General features: G+C 42.3%; 1 protein-coding gene across 1 annotated transcript; it reads right to left on the reverse strand.

Moving 5' to 3' along the window:
* Positions 1-1,906: 1,906 nt before the first annotated feature.
* nol7 (nucleolar protein 7) lies at positions 1,907-10,865 on the reverse strand. The gene is made up of 8 exons (XM_055867590.1): positions 10,650-10,865; positions 8,695-8,755; positions 5,722-5,777; positions 5,595-5,620; positions 5,366-5,474; positions 4,812-4,933; positions 2,914-2,991; positions 1,907-2,715 (listed from the first exon to the last, which is right to left on the reverse strand). The coding sequence occupies exons 1-8, from the start codon at positions 10,835-10,837 to the stop codon at positions 2,642-2,644; spliced, it is 714 nt and encodes a 237-aa protein (XP_055723565.1). The 5' UTR covers positions 10,838-10,865; the 3' UTR covers positions 1,907-2,641.
* Positions 10,866-13,371: the final 2,506 nt, after the last annotated feature.

The following is a 13,371-nucleotide window of genomic DNA, read 5'->3' on the forward strand; positions in this document are numbered from 1 at the left end:
CACATGCTTCAGTCTGGTCTCAGTTGATTCAGATTCGCCCGGTTGCCGCTGAAGACAAATCCTCCTTTGGATTAAATCTGAAATTTCTCCCTGGCCTTTTTTTTTAGCCAGGTAGACCTACTGAGACCACAAGTCTCTTTTGCAGCGGAGCGCTGCGTGAACAGCAAACAATTGCTCCTATACTGAACAAAAAGAAACAACATGCAACAGTTCATATAAGGAAATCCGTCAAATAGGCCCTAATGGATTGCACATGACTGGGAAGAGGTGCAGGCCCAGACAATCAGAATGAGTTTTTCACCCACAAAAGGCTTTATCACAGACCAAAATACTCCTGTTTCATCAGTTGTCCGGGTGGCTGGTCTCAGACGATCCTACAGGCAAAGAAGCCAGATGTGGAGGCCCTGGGCTGGCATGGTTTGTGGTTGTGATGCCAGTTGGTTGTTCGGACAAATTCTCTAAAATGACAGAGGTGGCTTATGGTATAAAAATAAACATTACAATTTCAGATATTGATATAGTTCTATTATGTAAAAATAATGGTGCAACACATTTTAAAACAAATGCGCTTTCTCCCGCATTGGATACGGTCACTGTTTCAGAACCGGCGGATAATCTTCAGTTCGCTGTAGAATTGGCGCCTTTCCCTATGTTACTATGTGCATAATAGGAAAATGAACCAGCATATCTGGATTGAGAACAATGCGGTGGAGGGAGCAGCAGCAGAGATGAGGAAACAGCCCTTGCTTTAGCCAATTTGACGAAGCAGATTGAGGAAACCAACTTAATTAGGTTGAGGTCTATAATCAATAGCCTAACTTAAATGTGCCTTGCTTTATAAATCATCCATATATCTGACATAAGACAGATCTGGCTTCTGTTGCCTGTTTGAGTGTAATAGCCTACTGATTCCGTGGGCACCAAGTCTCATGCAATGGCAAAATGTCGGAAAAAGCGATTTCACAGATTCGGCTGTTTTTAATCTTTGCTATGCTGTAAAAGGCATTAAAAAATGTTCCCCCCTTAGAACAGACTGGTATTACTTAGTGTTTACACTTTTCCAAACAGGCAGAAAAACTATATTGTAATCTAACAGCACATTTTTCTTGATATTATTATAATAAAGTAACGTCATCATTAGTAGGCTTTGTATAGTAGTCTTGTATAACCACCATGGAGCTCTAGGCCTAAGAACATGTCCTGTTTAGTCTTAATACTGTAACTTACTTAGGCCTCTATTTGAATACATCGGAAATATCAATCGTTCATGCCAACACACAGCATACGATACATTCATGTTTTGAAATGCAATCAACCATTTTTTGTTTTAAAATTAAACATTAGCCTAAACAAACCACAATTCACGAATGCATGCAACTGTTTGGTCTGCTGTAATAAAGTATCTTATATATTGTAATCTAACAGCAACTGTTTGGAACACAATACTCATGCAACGCTTACTCTTATACCCTCCTTTTTCTTGATCTCCAGTAGTTTCCATAAGTAAGTCAAATGTCTTCCACAGATCGGACTTCCCTCCTGAGCAACCAGTAAATATTCACCCATTTTGATTTTCACATCCTCTGCATCCATTTTGCAGATTTCGGAGTAAAATCATTTGATATGATTATGATAGGTTAGGCCCTATTGGTTGCATGCGATGCTGTCATGTTTCACGTAAAATGAGCAAGAGTTGAGGGAATAGGGAAGTTTTTTGGTAACAACCTTTCAAACAAAACTAAATGGCTGAAATTGTAGCGTCAGCGCAATAAACACTTGCTGTGTTGCCCTTTTGCTGCAGTAGAGAAGATGGAGACAACATGCGCCGGTCAGTCATTTTTTAAAAACATTGACCATCGTCATTTGTCTTATTTAATCAAACAGTGTGCTTAAAGCATCAGCCCAGTTCAGTGCATATGTAGTTGATTTTATTCAAACATAGGGTGTGTGACTGTGGAACAATACATTTAAACATTGACAGAACGACTCTCGATCGACCAAGATTTCTTTTAGTCTGGGACAGCCCTAGTAATGATCATGCCGTTTAATCAGCTTCTTGATATGCCACACCTGTCAGATATGCTCACTAACAGGGATGTGCACACAATGAGAAGCTTTTTGTGTGAATTTCTGATCTTTTATTTCAGCTCATGAAACATGTGACCAACACTTTACATGTTGTGTTTACATTTTTATTCAGTGTGTCTCACACCAATTACACTATATGGGAAAAATAGCATTCTTCAGTAAAAAGGCCCTCTAACATCCACATGAATTGCCCTAGAGGCTACAACTTCAAGGAGTTTGAGCTCATTCCACATAAGGTGCAACTATTTAAAAAATCATTAAATCTGGTCTACTTAACTCAGATTGGCGGTCATATTTATATCAGAGTAGTAGTTCTGATTCAGGTTCGGTTTCCATTTTACATCACAATGACAAATTACATAATCAGCACTCCTACTCTGAGATGCTTGATCCAGCTCCTCAATGGCCTGGATAGGTGAAAGCACTTTGACCCAAATCAGAAGGCTAGTTTGATCTATAACCATAATTATTCAACCTATCCAGCGCTTTCAGATCAGGGCAGAGTGAAAGGGCGATTACCCGATAGGTGTCTACCCCATATTTCCCCATTTGCTCAGCTTGATGGAACCTTCTGTTTGTGAATCCATTGCTTCTTCAACTTCTCCGCCTTTGCTTTCTTCTCTGTGCCTGTAAGGATATGACATCATGGGTAAGTAATCCTTCCCAGATAACATACTTTATACAAAACCATTTAGTAAACTGAGTAGCAGTGTGACCCAAAGAGAGCCAGATGCAATTCCATAAATCACATTACTACGGATGCGTTTTGGCAGCTATCTAAAAATTGAGCCAACCACAGCTTGTTGAAGGATGTAGGAAACTCACCCCATTTCTTATTCACAAACTGCATGGCCGCACTTTTATTTGGGCCCCTCTTATTTTGAAGGGAGAGAAGTTCATTGTCTGCAGCAAAGAGAGACAAATGCTGATATTAGAACAGGAGTATACTACAGTGGAAGCTAGATCTACTCACAATTTTCTAAAGCTAGCCAGGTTCAGGCTTCCTCCGCACTACAAAAGTGGATATTGCTCGCCTGCCTGCCGCTAACCGAAGCAGGCTTGTAACTGCGCGTGCTAGCGCAGGTGGTTGGTCGAACGCCGAACTCTTCATTGTGACAATGCTGAAACCTTAATCCATGGGCGAGTCAGTGCCACATTTTCATTTGTGCCAAAATCTAAATGGAAAAAAACTCAAATTCAGCAGGCTATGGTGTGAAATAGGCTTTTATAAGTGCACTAGCACTTTTCCCCACACTCCTATCAATAAAATAATTGTATTAAGTCAAGCTTTACTGTGTGAAGTTTCAAATGCATTCTGTCATTACTAAATGTGTAATGTGATAGGTATTAACATTACAACGGAAAAATATAAAACGTAACGATTTCTAAGATTTGACTCGTATAAGGAAATCAGTAAATTGAAATGAATTCATTAGGCCCTAGTGTATGGATTTCACATGTCTGGGCAGGGGTGCAGCCATGGGTGGGCCTTGAAGGGCATAGGCCCACCCACTGGAGAGCCAGGCCCAGACCAATCAGAATGAGTTTTTCCCCCACGAAAGGGCTTTATTACAGATAGAAATACGCCGCACACAGATGTGCTTCTTGATATGCCACACCTGTCAGATGGATGGATTATCTTGGCAAAGGTGAAATGCTCACTAACAGGGATGAAACAAATTTGCACACGAGAGCTTTTCGTGCGTACATTTCTAGGATTTTTCCCCCATGGGTCTCGGCCAGCTGCGACAGAGCCTAGACTCGAACCAGGATCTCTAGAGGCACAGCACAGCCTTAGACCACTGCGACACTCGGGAGGCACACAAATCAACTCTTTCGTCAACCAGATCTCCCCTCTCTAAATTTCAAACAGATATTTTCATCTGTCACATGAAACCGCTCGCATGTGCGGTGCGCTTTTGACAACGGTTTTCCCGCTAATTGCATTTGCCTATGGAACGAACATTCACTTATCATGAAGAAATTGTTATTCCATTTTTTTAAGCTAAACATTCTGATCTGTTGCATCAGCTGTTAAGATGAATACCCATCGTCGAAATGTAATCTGTCATTGTGAGCACTCTGGATGGGCGCTCTAATCAGGTTACGCACCCAGGTCCGTAAAATGTCTCAAATGAGGGCCTCCCGGGTGGCGCAGTGGTCTAGGGAACTGCATCGCAGCGCTAACTGCGCCACCAGAGTCTCTGGGTTCGCGCCCAGGCTCTGTCGCAGCCGGCCGCGACCGGGAGGTCCGTGGGGCGACGCACAATTGGCATAGCGTCGTCCGGGGTAGGGAGGGTTTGGCCGGTAGGGATATCCTTGTCTCATCGCGCTCCACCGACTCCTGTGGCGGGCCGGGCGCAGTGCGCGCCAACCAAGGGGGGCCAGGTACACGGTGTTTCCTCCAACACATTGGTGCGGCTGGCTTCCGGGTTGGAGGCGCGCTGTGTTAAGAAGCAGTACGGCTGGTTGGGTTGTGCTTCGGAGGACGCATGGCTTTCGACCTTCGTCTCTCCCGTGCCCGTACGGGAGTTGTAGCGATGAGACAAGGTAGTAATTACTAGCGATTGGATACCGCGAAAATTGGGGAGAAAATGGGATAAAATTTATAAAAAATAAAAATAAATAAAATAATGTCTCAAATGTCCGTTAAATTAAAATGCTATGGGTCAAATGTCCAGCGCCACATTTTTCCAAATGGAAACTCTGGTGAGTACTCATACTTGTCGTCCTCCGACTTCCCGGGCCATACAGTCTGGCCTGTATGAAATCCTTGGCTGTCTGCTGTTGGGAGTTGTTTGAAGATTGGTCCGCCACCCTCATTACCATGTAGTTCCCCTTCAGACTGAAACAAGAGGCGTGAGTCAGTAAAGAAGCATTAGAATGGAGTTTTCCAAAAGGATGCTTGCCTAGTGGTGAACCTTTACAGGGGAGCTGTGAAAAACAGTAGGCTCTTAGCTTCTACACTGGATTAGTAACTTTTGCAGAGCGTGAGCCACGTGTGAAAATTCTTAATAATAGAACCACCACAAGCTTCTTACGGAGCTACGCTTCTTATCTCTGGGTTTCAATTAAATAAATGGCCTCATCTCACGCAGGGCAAATGTTACACATCCAGTGTCTAGCGTGTTAGACATCCATCTAGCGTGTTAGACATGCCTTTATGGCTGCATTTACACAGCCAGCCCAAATATGACATTTTGCCCAATTATTGTCAAAAGATCAAATTTGGGCTGCCTGTGTAAATGCAGCCTGTGGGACCAGGATTCAGTTTTACCTCCGGATATTTCCCTTGAGTCGTTTCTTCGGCTCTTTCTCATACCCTTCTTTCGACCCTTCGCTCCCCTCCTCCCTTAAACAGCTTGCCTCTTCATTGTTGCTTTCAGCTGGGATTAAGGATAAAAAGCCAATTTAGTTTCACAAACTGAAGCAATAGCCATTTAACAACTTGTCGAAAGGTAAATGAGACGGCTACTTTAATAATCTGAGGTGATTAACATATCTACCTTGATCTCCAGGTAGCTTCTGTTTTCTAAAGAGATGAGTTAGGAAGAGTTAGTTTCATATGCCAATATAAAGGTATATCATAATTGTTACATATTGGGATATAGGCTTATTGGAATATAGACTTACTTTGAGGGAGCTGTGTCAATTTCTTCTAGAATATGTGCAGGGAGAAGTCTTCTTTTCTGTACAGAACAACATGGAAGAGAAATTCACTCAAAATTATAACCCTTTGAGCCCTTGGCAACTGAAAGTTGAGAGAAATAGAACATCTCAAAACACTGCCTTAATGCAAGTGAACTTATTTTGCTATAACTTCTGACACAAATGGGCGGCAGGTAGCCTAGCGGTTAGAGTGTCGGGCCAGTACCCGAAAGGTCGCTTGTTCGAATCCCAGAGCCAACAAGGTTAAATCTGTTTGTGCCCTTGAGCAAGGCACTTAACCCTAATGGCTCCAGGGTTGCCGTGGATAACGGCTGGTCTCAGGGGGAGTTGGGATATGCAAAAAAAACATATCTAGTTCACACATGCGTATAGTACAAACTTGTACATGTGTGAAATAGGACATGTATGAGCAACAGGGTAATAGCCGGCTTTTGGCTGTAACAAAATAGAATAGCTGGTTAAACACAATTGTCCGGGAGAAGAAAAATAAAATAAAAAATGCGAAATTCTGCTTTTTAGCCTATTCATTTATGGAGATACCAGTTGATGTAAATACATTTGACCGGTCATACTTATCGTTCTATAGGTTCATTTGTATAATTTAGTGGAATAAAATTGGCACGCGTGTATATTTGTTATGCATCTTGCTTATTACAGGCACACAGCATGAATATCTGGCAGACAGCTATTTTAAGCCCAATAAAGTTTTGGCCCCAATTTAAAAAGATACTATTTTTATTTCTCAACTGGTAACTAAAGCACACTTCCCATTCAAATGCATAAGCAACGTAAGGGAGGGGGCTTCATTAATGCGTCACACACCACTTTGCAATTAGCTGGAGGCAGTATGCATCTTGAAAACATGTCTACTTGTTTGAAACCTGAACGTTTTACTACATACAGTATGAGGCATGCTTCACCTTGCTTTAATGTAGCCTAGGCAATAGCCGAACATATCCGTGGAGGCAATTACTTTATAAAGACCCGCCGTGTGCCACTGAAACAAGTAGTCTATTTCTCAAACGTTCTATTGGTTTTTAACTTTCTTTCATTGTCAGGTAGACAAATGCACATTAGCGCGTAGACTACTGCCTTGTGTGCACTGCTACGCTAATGTTAAGAAATAATAGGTAAAAAAATGCAAGCATGTTGCATCAGATTCTTTATTTTTTACCCTTTCTCTCTCTCCAATTGGCAGTTACACTCTTGTCCCATCGCTGCAACTCCCGTATGGACTCGGGAGAGGCGAAGGTCGAGAGCCACGTGTCCTCCGAAACATGACCCTGCCAAGCCGCACTGCTCGCTTAACCCGGCAGCCAGCTGTACCGTACAACTGGCGACCGCGTCAGTGTGCATGCGCCCAGCCTGCAACAGCAGTCGCTAATGCGCGATGGGTCAACCCTAACGACGCTGGGCCAATTGTGCCCCGCCTCATGGGTTTCCAGGTTGAGGCCGGCTGCGACACAGTCCGGGATCGAACCTGGGTCTGTAGTGCCTTAGACGGCATCACCACCATTTGATTCATTGCTTTTTAACATTGTTTTTAAAAAGAATGTAGACTAGACCTACTGGTTATATGAATTTGGGATCTATTGTCCAACAACTGTCCCAGAGTCTGTTTGGGCTATTTCTTTCTCAACAAGCTGACCAATAGAATAGATCAACCTTTCTACTATGGGGGATAGTAGATTGACATATGGACATGTCGCCTATGAGCCTCAGGCTAGGGGAAGCTTTTTCTTAAGTAAATTGGCACAATTCTAAAGCCTAATTAGCCTATACAGAAAGAAAGAAATCAAAATAGCCTACTAAAGCATAATTTGGCCAGAGAATCATTAGCTTCACCTAGCCTTAAAAAACAAAACAAGTTATGGATCGTTTGAAATTACATTGCCTGCAGTCGGAAGGAAAGGCAGCGTGCGCAATTTGGGTTAATACCACATAGATGATTGTTGAGTTGTGACTGTCAGTCAAAAGTAGAGGCCCAGCCAGACATATCACCATATTTCAAAACATAATCGTGGGAAAATATAGTTTGGAAAGCAAATGGCTATTGGTGTAAAGAGAAGACTAAATCCTTCTAATACGGCGAGTGCGCACATTCACTCATTATTGTTAGGTCAGTGACACTTACATTTGTTTTTGGACAATCATTTTCCATATTTGATGTTTCTCCCCTTCTCATAGGCATATTATATGGACAACACAGTTTCTATTGATCTGTTAGTCAGTGTCAGCAGAGTAGGCTACTGTGTCATTTGTCATATTAAAAATGATTCTGCCAATGTGTCCGGTCATATAAAGTATAGTAGAATTTCATGAAATGTGTTTTTATTTTGCCACGCAGAAAAGAATCTGATATAACCTATAACACAGGCCTCTACGCTATCCGTGCTCAGCCATGCATTAACTGTTTTTTTTTGCACAGTGATATAGTTATATTAGCCTAAATGATGACTATACAATCTACTCCTCACATTACATAAGTCTGCAAATCCAATGATCCATGGAATGCTTTATCAGAAAAGGTGCATTTTTGCTGCTGAAAATGTGCTTCCCCAAACTCTAAACGCACGAGCCGACTATGCATAGGCTAGTGATTCCGCTGTTCGTTACTCGCCTTGTTGGCCGAGGAAAAGTACACGAGGACAGTCCTTCGAGCATCTTCAAAGTGTGCGGTGAGGACACGCGCCATCGCATCCTCCACCTGCATGTTCTGTTGAGGTGAATTACCGTCATTCTGAACACCGTGGGCCGACTCCCTAATCGGGTTACACACCCAATGCATATGGGTCCGGTAAATTAAAATGCTGCCAGACCGCGGCCACATTCTCAGAACGGAAACCTTGATAAGCGCCCACCAAATGATTATGATTCAATTGTGACAGACGTAACCTCGCCGTTACTGTGCTAATAATATTGACGACATGGACTTACCTTCTGTTCTTGAAACAGCTCCTGTCTCTTCCTTCGCTTTTCTTTGAGAAAATCCTTTTCTCTGTGAACAAATGAATGCGTTACCTCAGGCCGGCCATTGAAGGGTAACTCTCAACCCCAATTTCAGCCTTTGCCCAACCCCTTAACATTTTCCAAAAACGAATTCAGGTGAGAAGTTGTGGGTGGAGGGGGAATTGCTCAAATATCCCAATACTCTCTCACTAAAGCATACTTACCAGAAGTCCACTGGCACCCTCTGATAATAAAATGATGTGCATTGTGAGGAAATATGGCTCTGGACAGTTAGCTCACAGTGGTAAGGTGCCGAGTTCCTAGACATCTACTGCCACTTGCAGTGTAAATTCAAATCCCCCATGGGGTGCAATAAATCTTTGAAATGTGGACTCACATTTATCGCGGTATCGTGTTGGAAAGAAAATGCAATCATAGCTTAAATTAAGGGCTCAATTCAATCCAACCCGGACTGCAGTATTTACGGACTAGCGCTTTTTTCAATGGTTACATTTACTCAGATTGGTCTTGGGTACTGTGTAAAAACCTAAAACTACTACCAGGGTGACCCCTCACAGGTATGCGATCACTTTTCAGAATTAGAAATGTGTGGGCACGGGATATAGTAAAAAGATTTGAAAAAAAGATCTTCCCCATGTCGGATTAGAACTCAACCATTGAACCATGAGCCAACTGTTTGAGCAGACCAATCAGTCATAGCGGTTTGGAAAAATATGAGTTACCATGACCACCACTGACATCAATTTCTTATGATGGATGTAGCTACAAATATAAAAACAAACAAATCCTCAACCTCATAGTATGAAACGGTAAGCAAAAACATTGAATTTGGTCATAGGCAGAAATGTGCCTTAATGCCTTTTGAATTTTGTGTAAGGTCAGTGGTCTAGTCAAGGAAGCATCATGCAGAATATATTTGCACACTTCATTTACCAAGACCATTACCAAATAAGGCCCGCTGTCACCTGCTTTTATAGCAAGCCTTGAGGCGGTACCACTCAGCATATATAGATGGAAGTGTATTTCATACCGAACTCCTCCACTGAGATGAATATGATTTATAGCAGGGATCATCAACTAGCTTCAGCCACGAGACAATTTTCTTTATTGAGCAGATGGTCAGGGTGCCAGAACATAATAAAAAACTATTTTTAGACTGCAAATTGACCTTAAGAAGCCTAAAAAGATAATATTTGACGAAAACAATCATTTCAAACCTTGATTACATTTGGATACATTGTCCTGCGTAGGGTGCCGTCTATCGGATGGGAGGTAAAAATGGGTGTCCTGACTCGACGGGACATGACGCTTTTTGTGAGAGATGGGGTGTTTGCCCCAATTCCCAACCTGGCCACCTAATCATCCCCCTCATTCCTAATTGGCATATAACTCCTCACCTCTCCTCCTGAGAGCTGATGTGTGTTGAGAGTTCTGGCACAAAAATGTAAGGGCTATATAAATCCAATCAATTAGTATTAGTATAAGATCACGTCTCTTACGCGTGGGAATACTTGGGAACAGATTGTAAAAAAAACAGGAAATAAACTCCAAGTGATTTACATTTGGAAGTATTTTATGCCCAACAATAAAAATGTAACAATGTTTTTTGCTCAGAAAACATGGGGGCCAAATTGGGGAACCCTAATTTAGAGGCACCTTCTCTACATCACGATTTTAAGAGTAGAGTTGAACCGCTATGTGGGCAAAATTAACCATTTACTACTAAAATACCAAAATATCACTTTTGCAATGTACTGTAAAAAATTAAGACCAGAATTGATGTGTTTTACTAGAAATAAGCCTAAAACATCTGGTTTTCGATTTTAAAAAACGTGATTTCATCAACGTTACTCTAACTAAACAAAATACTACTGTACCATGAGGCGATAGTTAGCATTAGCAGGTAGGTAGCTAGCCTGTACCTTTTGGATGTCTCCAACGCATTTTTCATGCTCCGTAGAGCAGAAGCCTTTGACTCTTCGAAGGTCAGCTCTTCTGGAGCAGCGTCGTCGTCGCTTGAGTCGAGATATAATTGAAAATCATCCGTCATGTTTGCACTATTTAATTTATTTGAGGACGAAGGAGAATTCCTAACCAGTTTTTTCGCCATCTTAGGTCAATACGTCATCAGTCCACTTCTTCTTCGATGAGGTTTAACTTCGTCTTCAACCAATTTTTTTTGCATTACCGCCACCTACTAGACTGGAGTACAACTCCCTTCTACTTTGCTTGAAAAAATAAATAAACAAATACCCTGCCATCTAACACAACACGCACCCCAAAAAATCTCACATAATAAACAAGAACACCACTATTTAAAATTATTTAGTTTCAGGCCAAAAACCTGAAAGGATGGGACTTAACACACCCTGTAACTCTTATGATGTCAAGTCTCGCACACCCAAATACCTCTCTGGAGCTGCCACCAAAACCTCAATCCCTGCAGTACAGTTGATAGCCATTGCTATAAATGCTAAAAATCCAATCTTACTGAAACATATATCACTTGTTGGTTTATCACTCTAATGGTACAGCTTTACTACTCACACCACTCCTCTCAGGATCCCCCCCCTTTGACCCATGTTCCTCTACTTTCTTCACTGCCTCAGCATATGACAACTTCTGCACTACTCTAACCCTGGAAACCTCAACCTGCCTCTCCCACACCTGACATTTCTGATCCCTAGCCCCATGGGCACCCCTACAATTAACACATACCACTACTTTCCCCAATGCTACACATTCCTTTGTGTCATGCCCTTCTGCACATTTCTCACGCCTAGAAACCTCCCTCCTACACACTGCTGCCACATGCCCATAAGCTTGACACCTGTAACAACGTAATTTATTCGGCACAAAAGCACGTACAGGATAACTTATATAGCCTAATATCACTTTGTCGGGCAAAGACTCAACATTAACTTTCAAAAGAACAGACAATAATCTTCTGTTTCACCACTCACGCCACCCTGTCTGCGTCGCACCAAACGACGAGAATCACAAACACCGGGAATCTTCCCCTTCAGTTGGTCAACTTTTACATTTACTGCTACCCCAGTAATCACTCCTTTCAATGGCACCTTTTTCTTGAGAGAAAAACAATTCACATCTCTTTCCCCCATTTGTTTAATGCGGAGCGCCTTCTCCCTCTGACCAGCAGAAACACAAAAAATTACCACAAGACCACTTCTGGTTACCCTCACCGATTCCACAGCATCCAACTCTGTTATCACCCCCCCTGAAACCACAAATGGATCAGCCAAAAGGCAAGGGTCCACTTTTTCCAAAAACTTCACTCCTACTGTCAGACTCATCTTCATCCTGACCCTCGGTGCAAGCCTCGAGCTCCGAGAATTTCACCACTCCTACCACCTCCGATACTTCGCCCTCATTTACTTTCATTTCACCTCCTGTCTTCAGCTCACTCTGCTTACACTTTCTACCATTCCTCTTTAACAAACCATCTCCCCTTTTCCTGCCAATTTTAATACTCAAGCTCACCCTCTTCCTCCCTCTCTCTCTTAGATCTCCTCTGCCTCTCTTTTTCACTCCATTTCCCCTCCGTATTCCAAGTATACGTCTCCTTATGATAATACTGCACTTCTCCTGACATACATTTTGTTCTTGCCTTCTCAAGGGACGCCATTTAACCGTCTGTCACAATCTCCGTAGCGCTCCCACTTGTAAAGCAGCTGCTTCGCCTTGATGTTCTTCTTTATCAATAGCTACCGCAACGCTTTCCAATTCAAACAAGCGCGCTCTTCCAACCACATCCACGGTCTCCTCATTAGTCCACGTCGGGGCGAAACCAAAGATTTTCAAGACAACTGGTGCCGCATTCAAAACAACTGGGAACTCAGAATCTCGGACTTCTGATTTCAGTTTGTTCAAGACACTGCGGAAAAAATGAGTTCCGACTGTGGAAAATATTTTCTAACAGTCATTCAACTCAGAATTCCAACTTAGTAACTCAGGCTTCTTTCTAGAGCTCCGACTTTCCAACCTGAAGATCACTGAAGTCATTATTTGACCTGGTATTTCCCAGTTCCCAGATGTCTTGAACTCTGGAAAAAAAGAGGTCAAATCATGATGTCAGGTCAAAAGGTCAGTGTCGTTAAAGAGGTGGAAGGACCTTTTTTTTATGAGCATGGCCTTATTTCTATTACAGCATATTACATGACTCTCATTCATATTCCATTCACCTAGTTCAATGTAAAAGCGATAGGTTTAGGCTACAACATGGTCCTGTGTGGCTCAGTTGGTAGAGCATGGCGCTTGCAACGCCAGGGTTGTGGGTTCAATTCCCATGGGGGGACCAGGATGAATATGTATGAACTTTCCAATTTGTAAGTCGCTCTGGATAAGAGCGTCTGCTAAAAGACTTAAATGTAAACATGATACAACATTTTTCCCTATACCCATCATGAGGTTGCAACAACCTAGCCTATGAATGAAAGTTTACAACGTAGGTGCACACAGGTCGAGAGGCAAATTTGAGGTGACAGAGAGTGACACATGGACAGACAGTGACATTCAATAAAGCCTTGCACACTCTTGCCTGCATCTAGTTGATATAGGATGTAATCATTAGTTCAACAGTTTCTATTGGACAATTTCAGGTAAGTTTTTGTTCCGTTTGCTTCC

The sequence above is a fragment of the Salvelinus fontinalis genome, chromosome 17, assembly GCF_029448725.1.
Source record: "Salvelinus fontinalis isolate EN_2023a chromosome 17, ASM2944872v1, whole genome shotgun sequence".
Lineage (NCBI taxonomy): Eukaryota > Metazoa > Chordata > Actinopteri > Salmoniformes > Salmonidae > Salvelinus > Salvelinus fontinalis.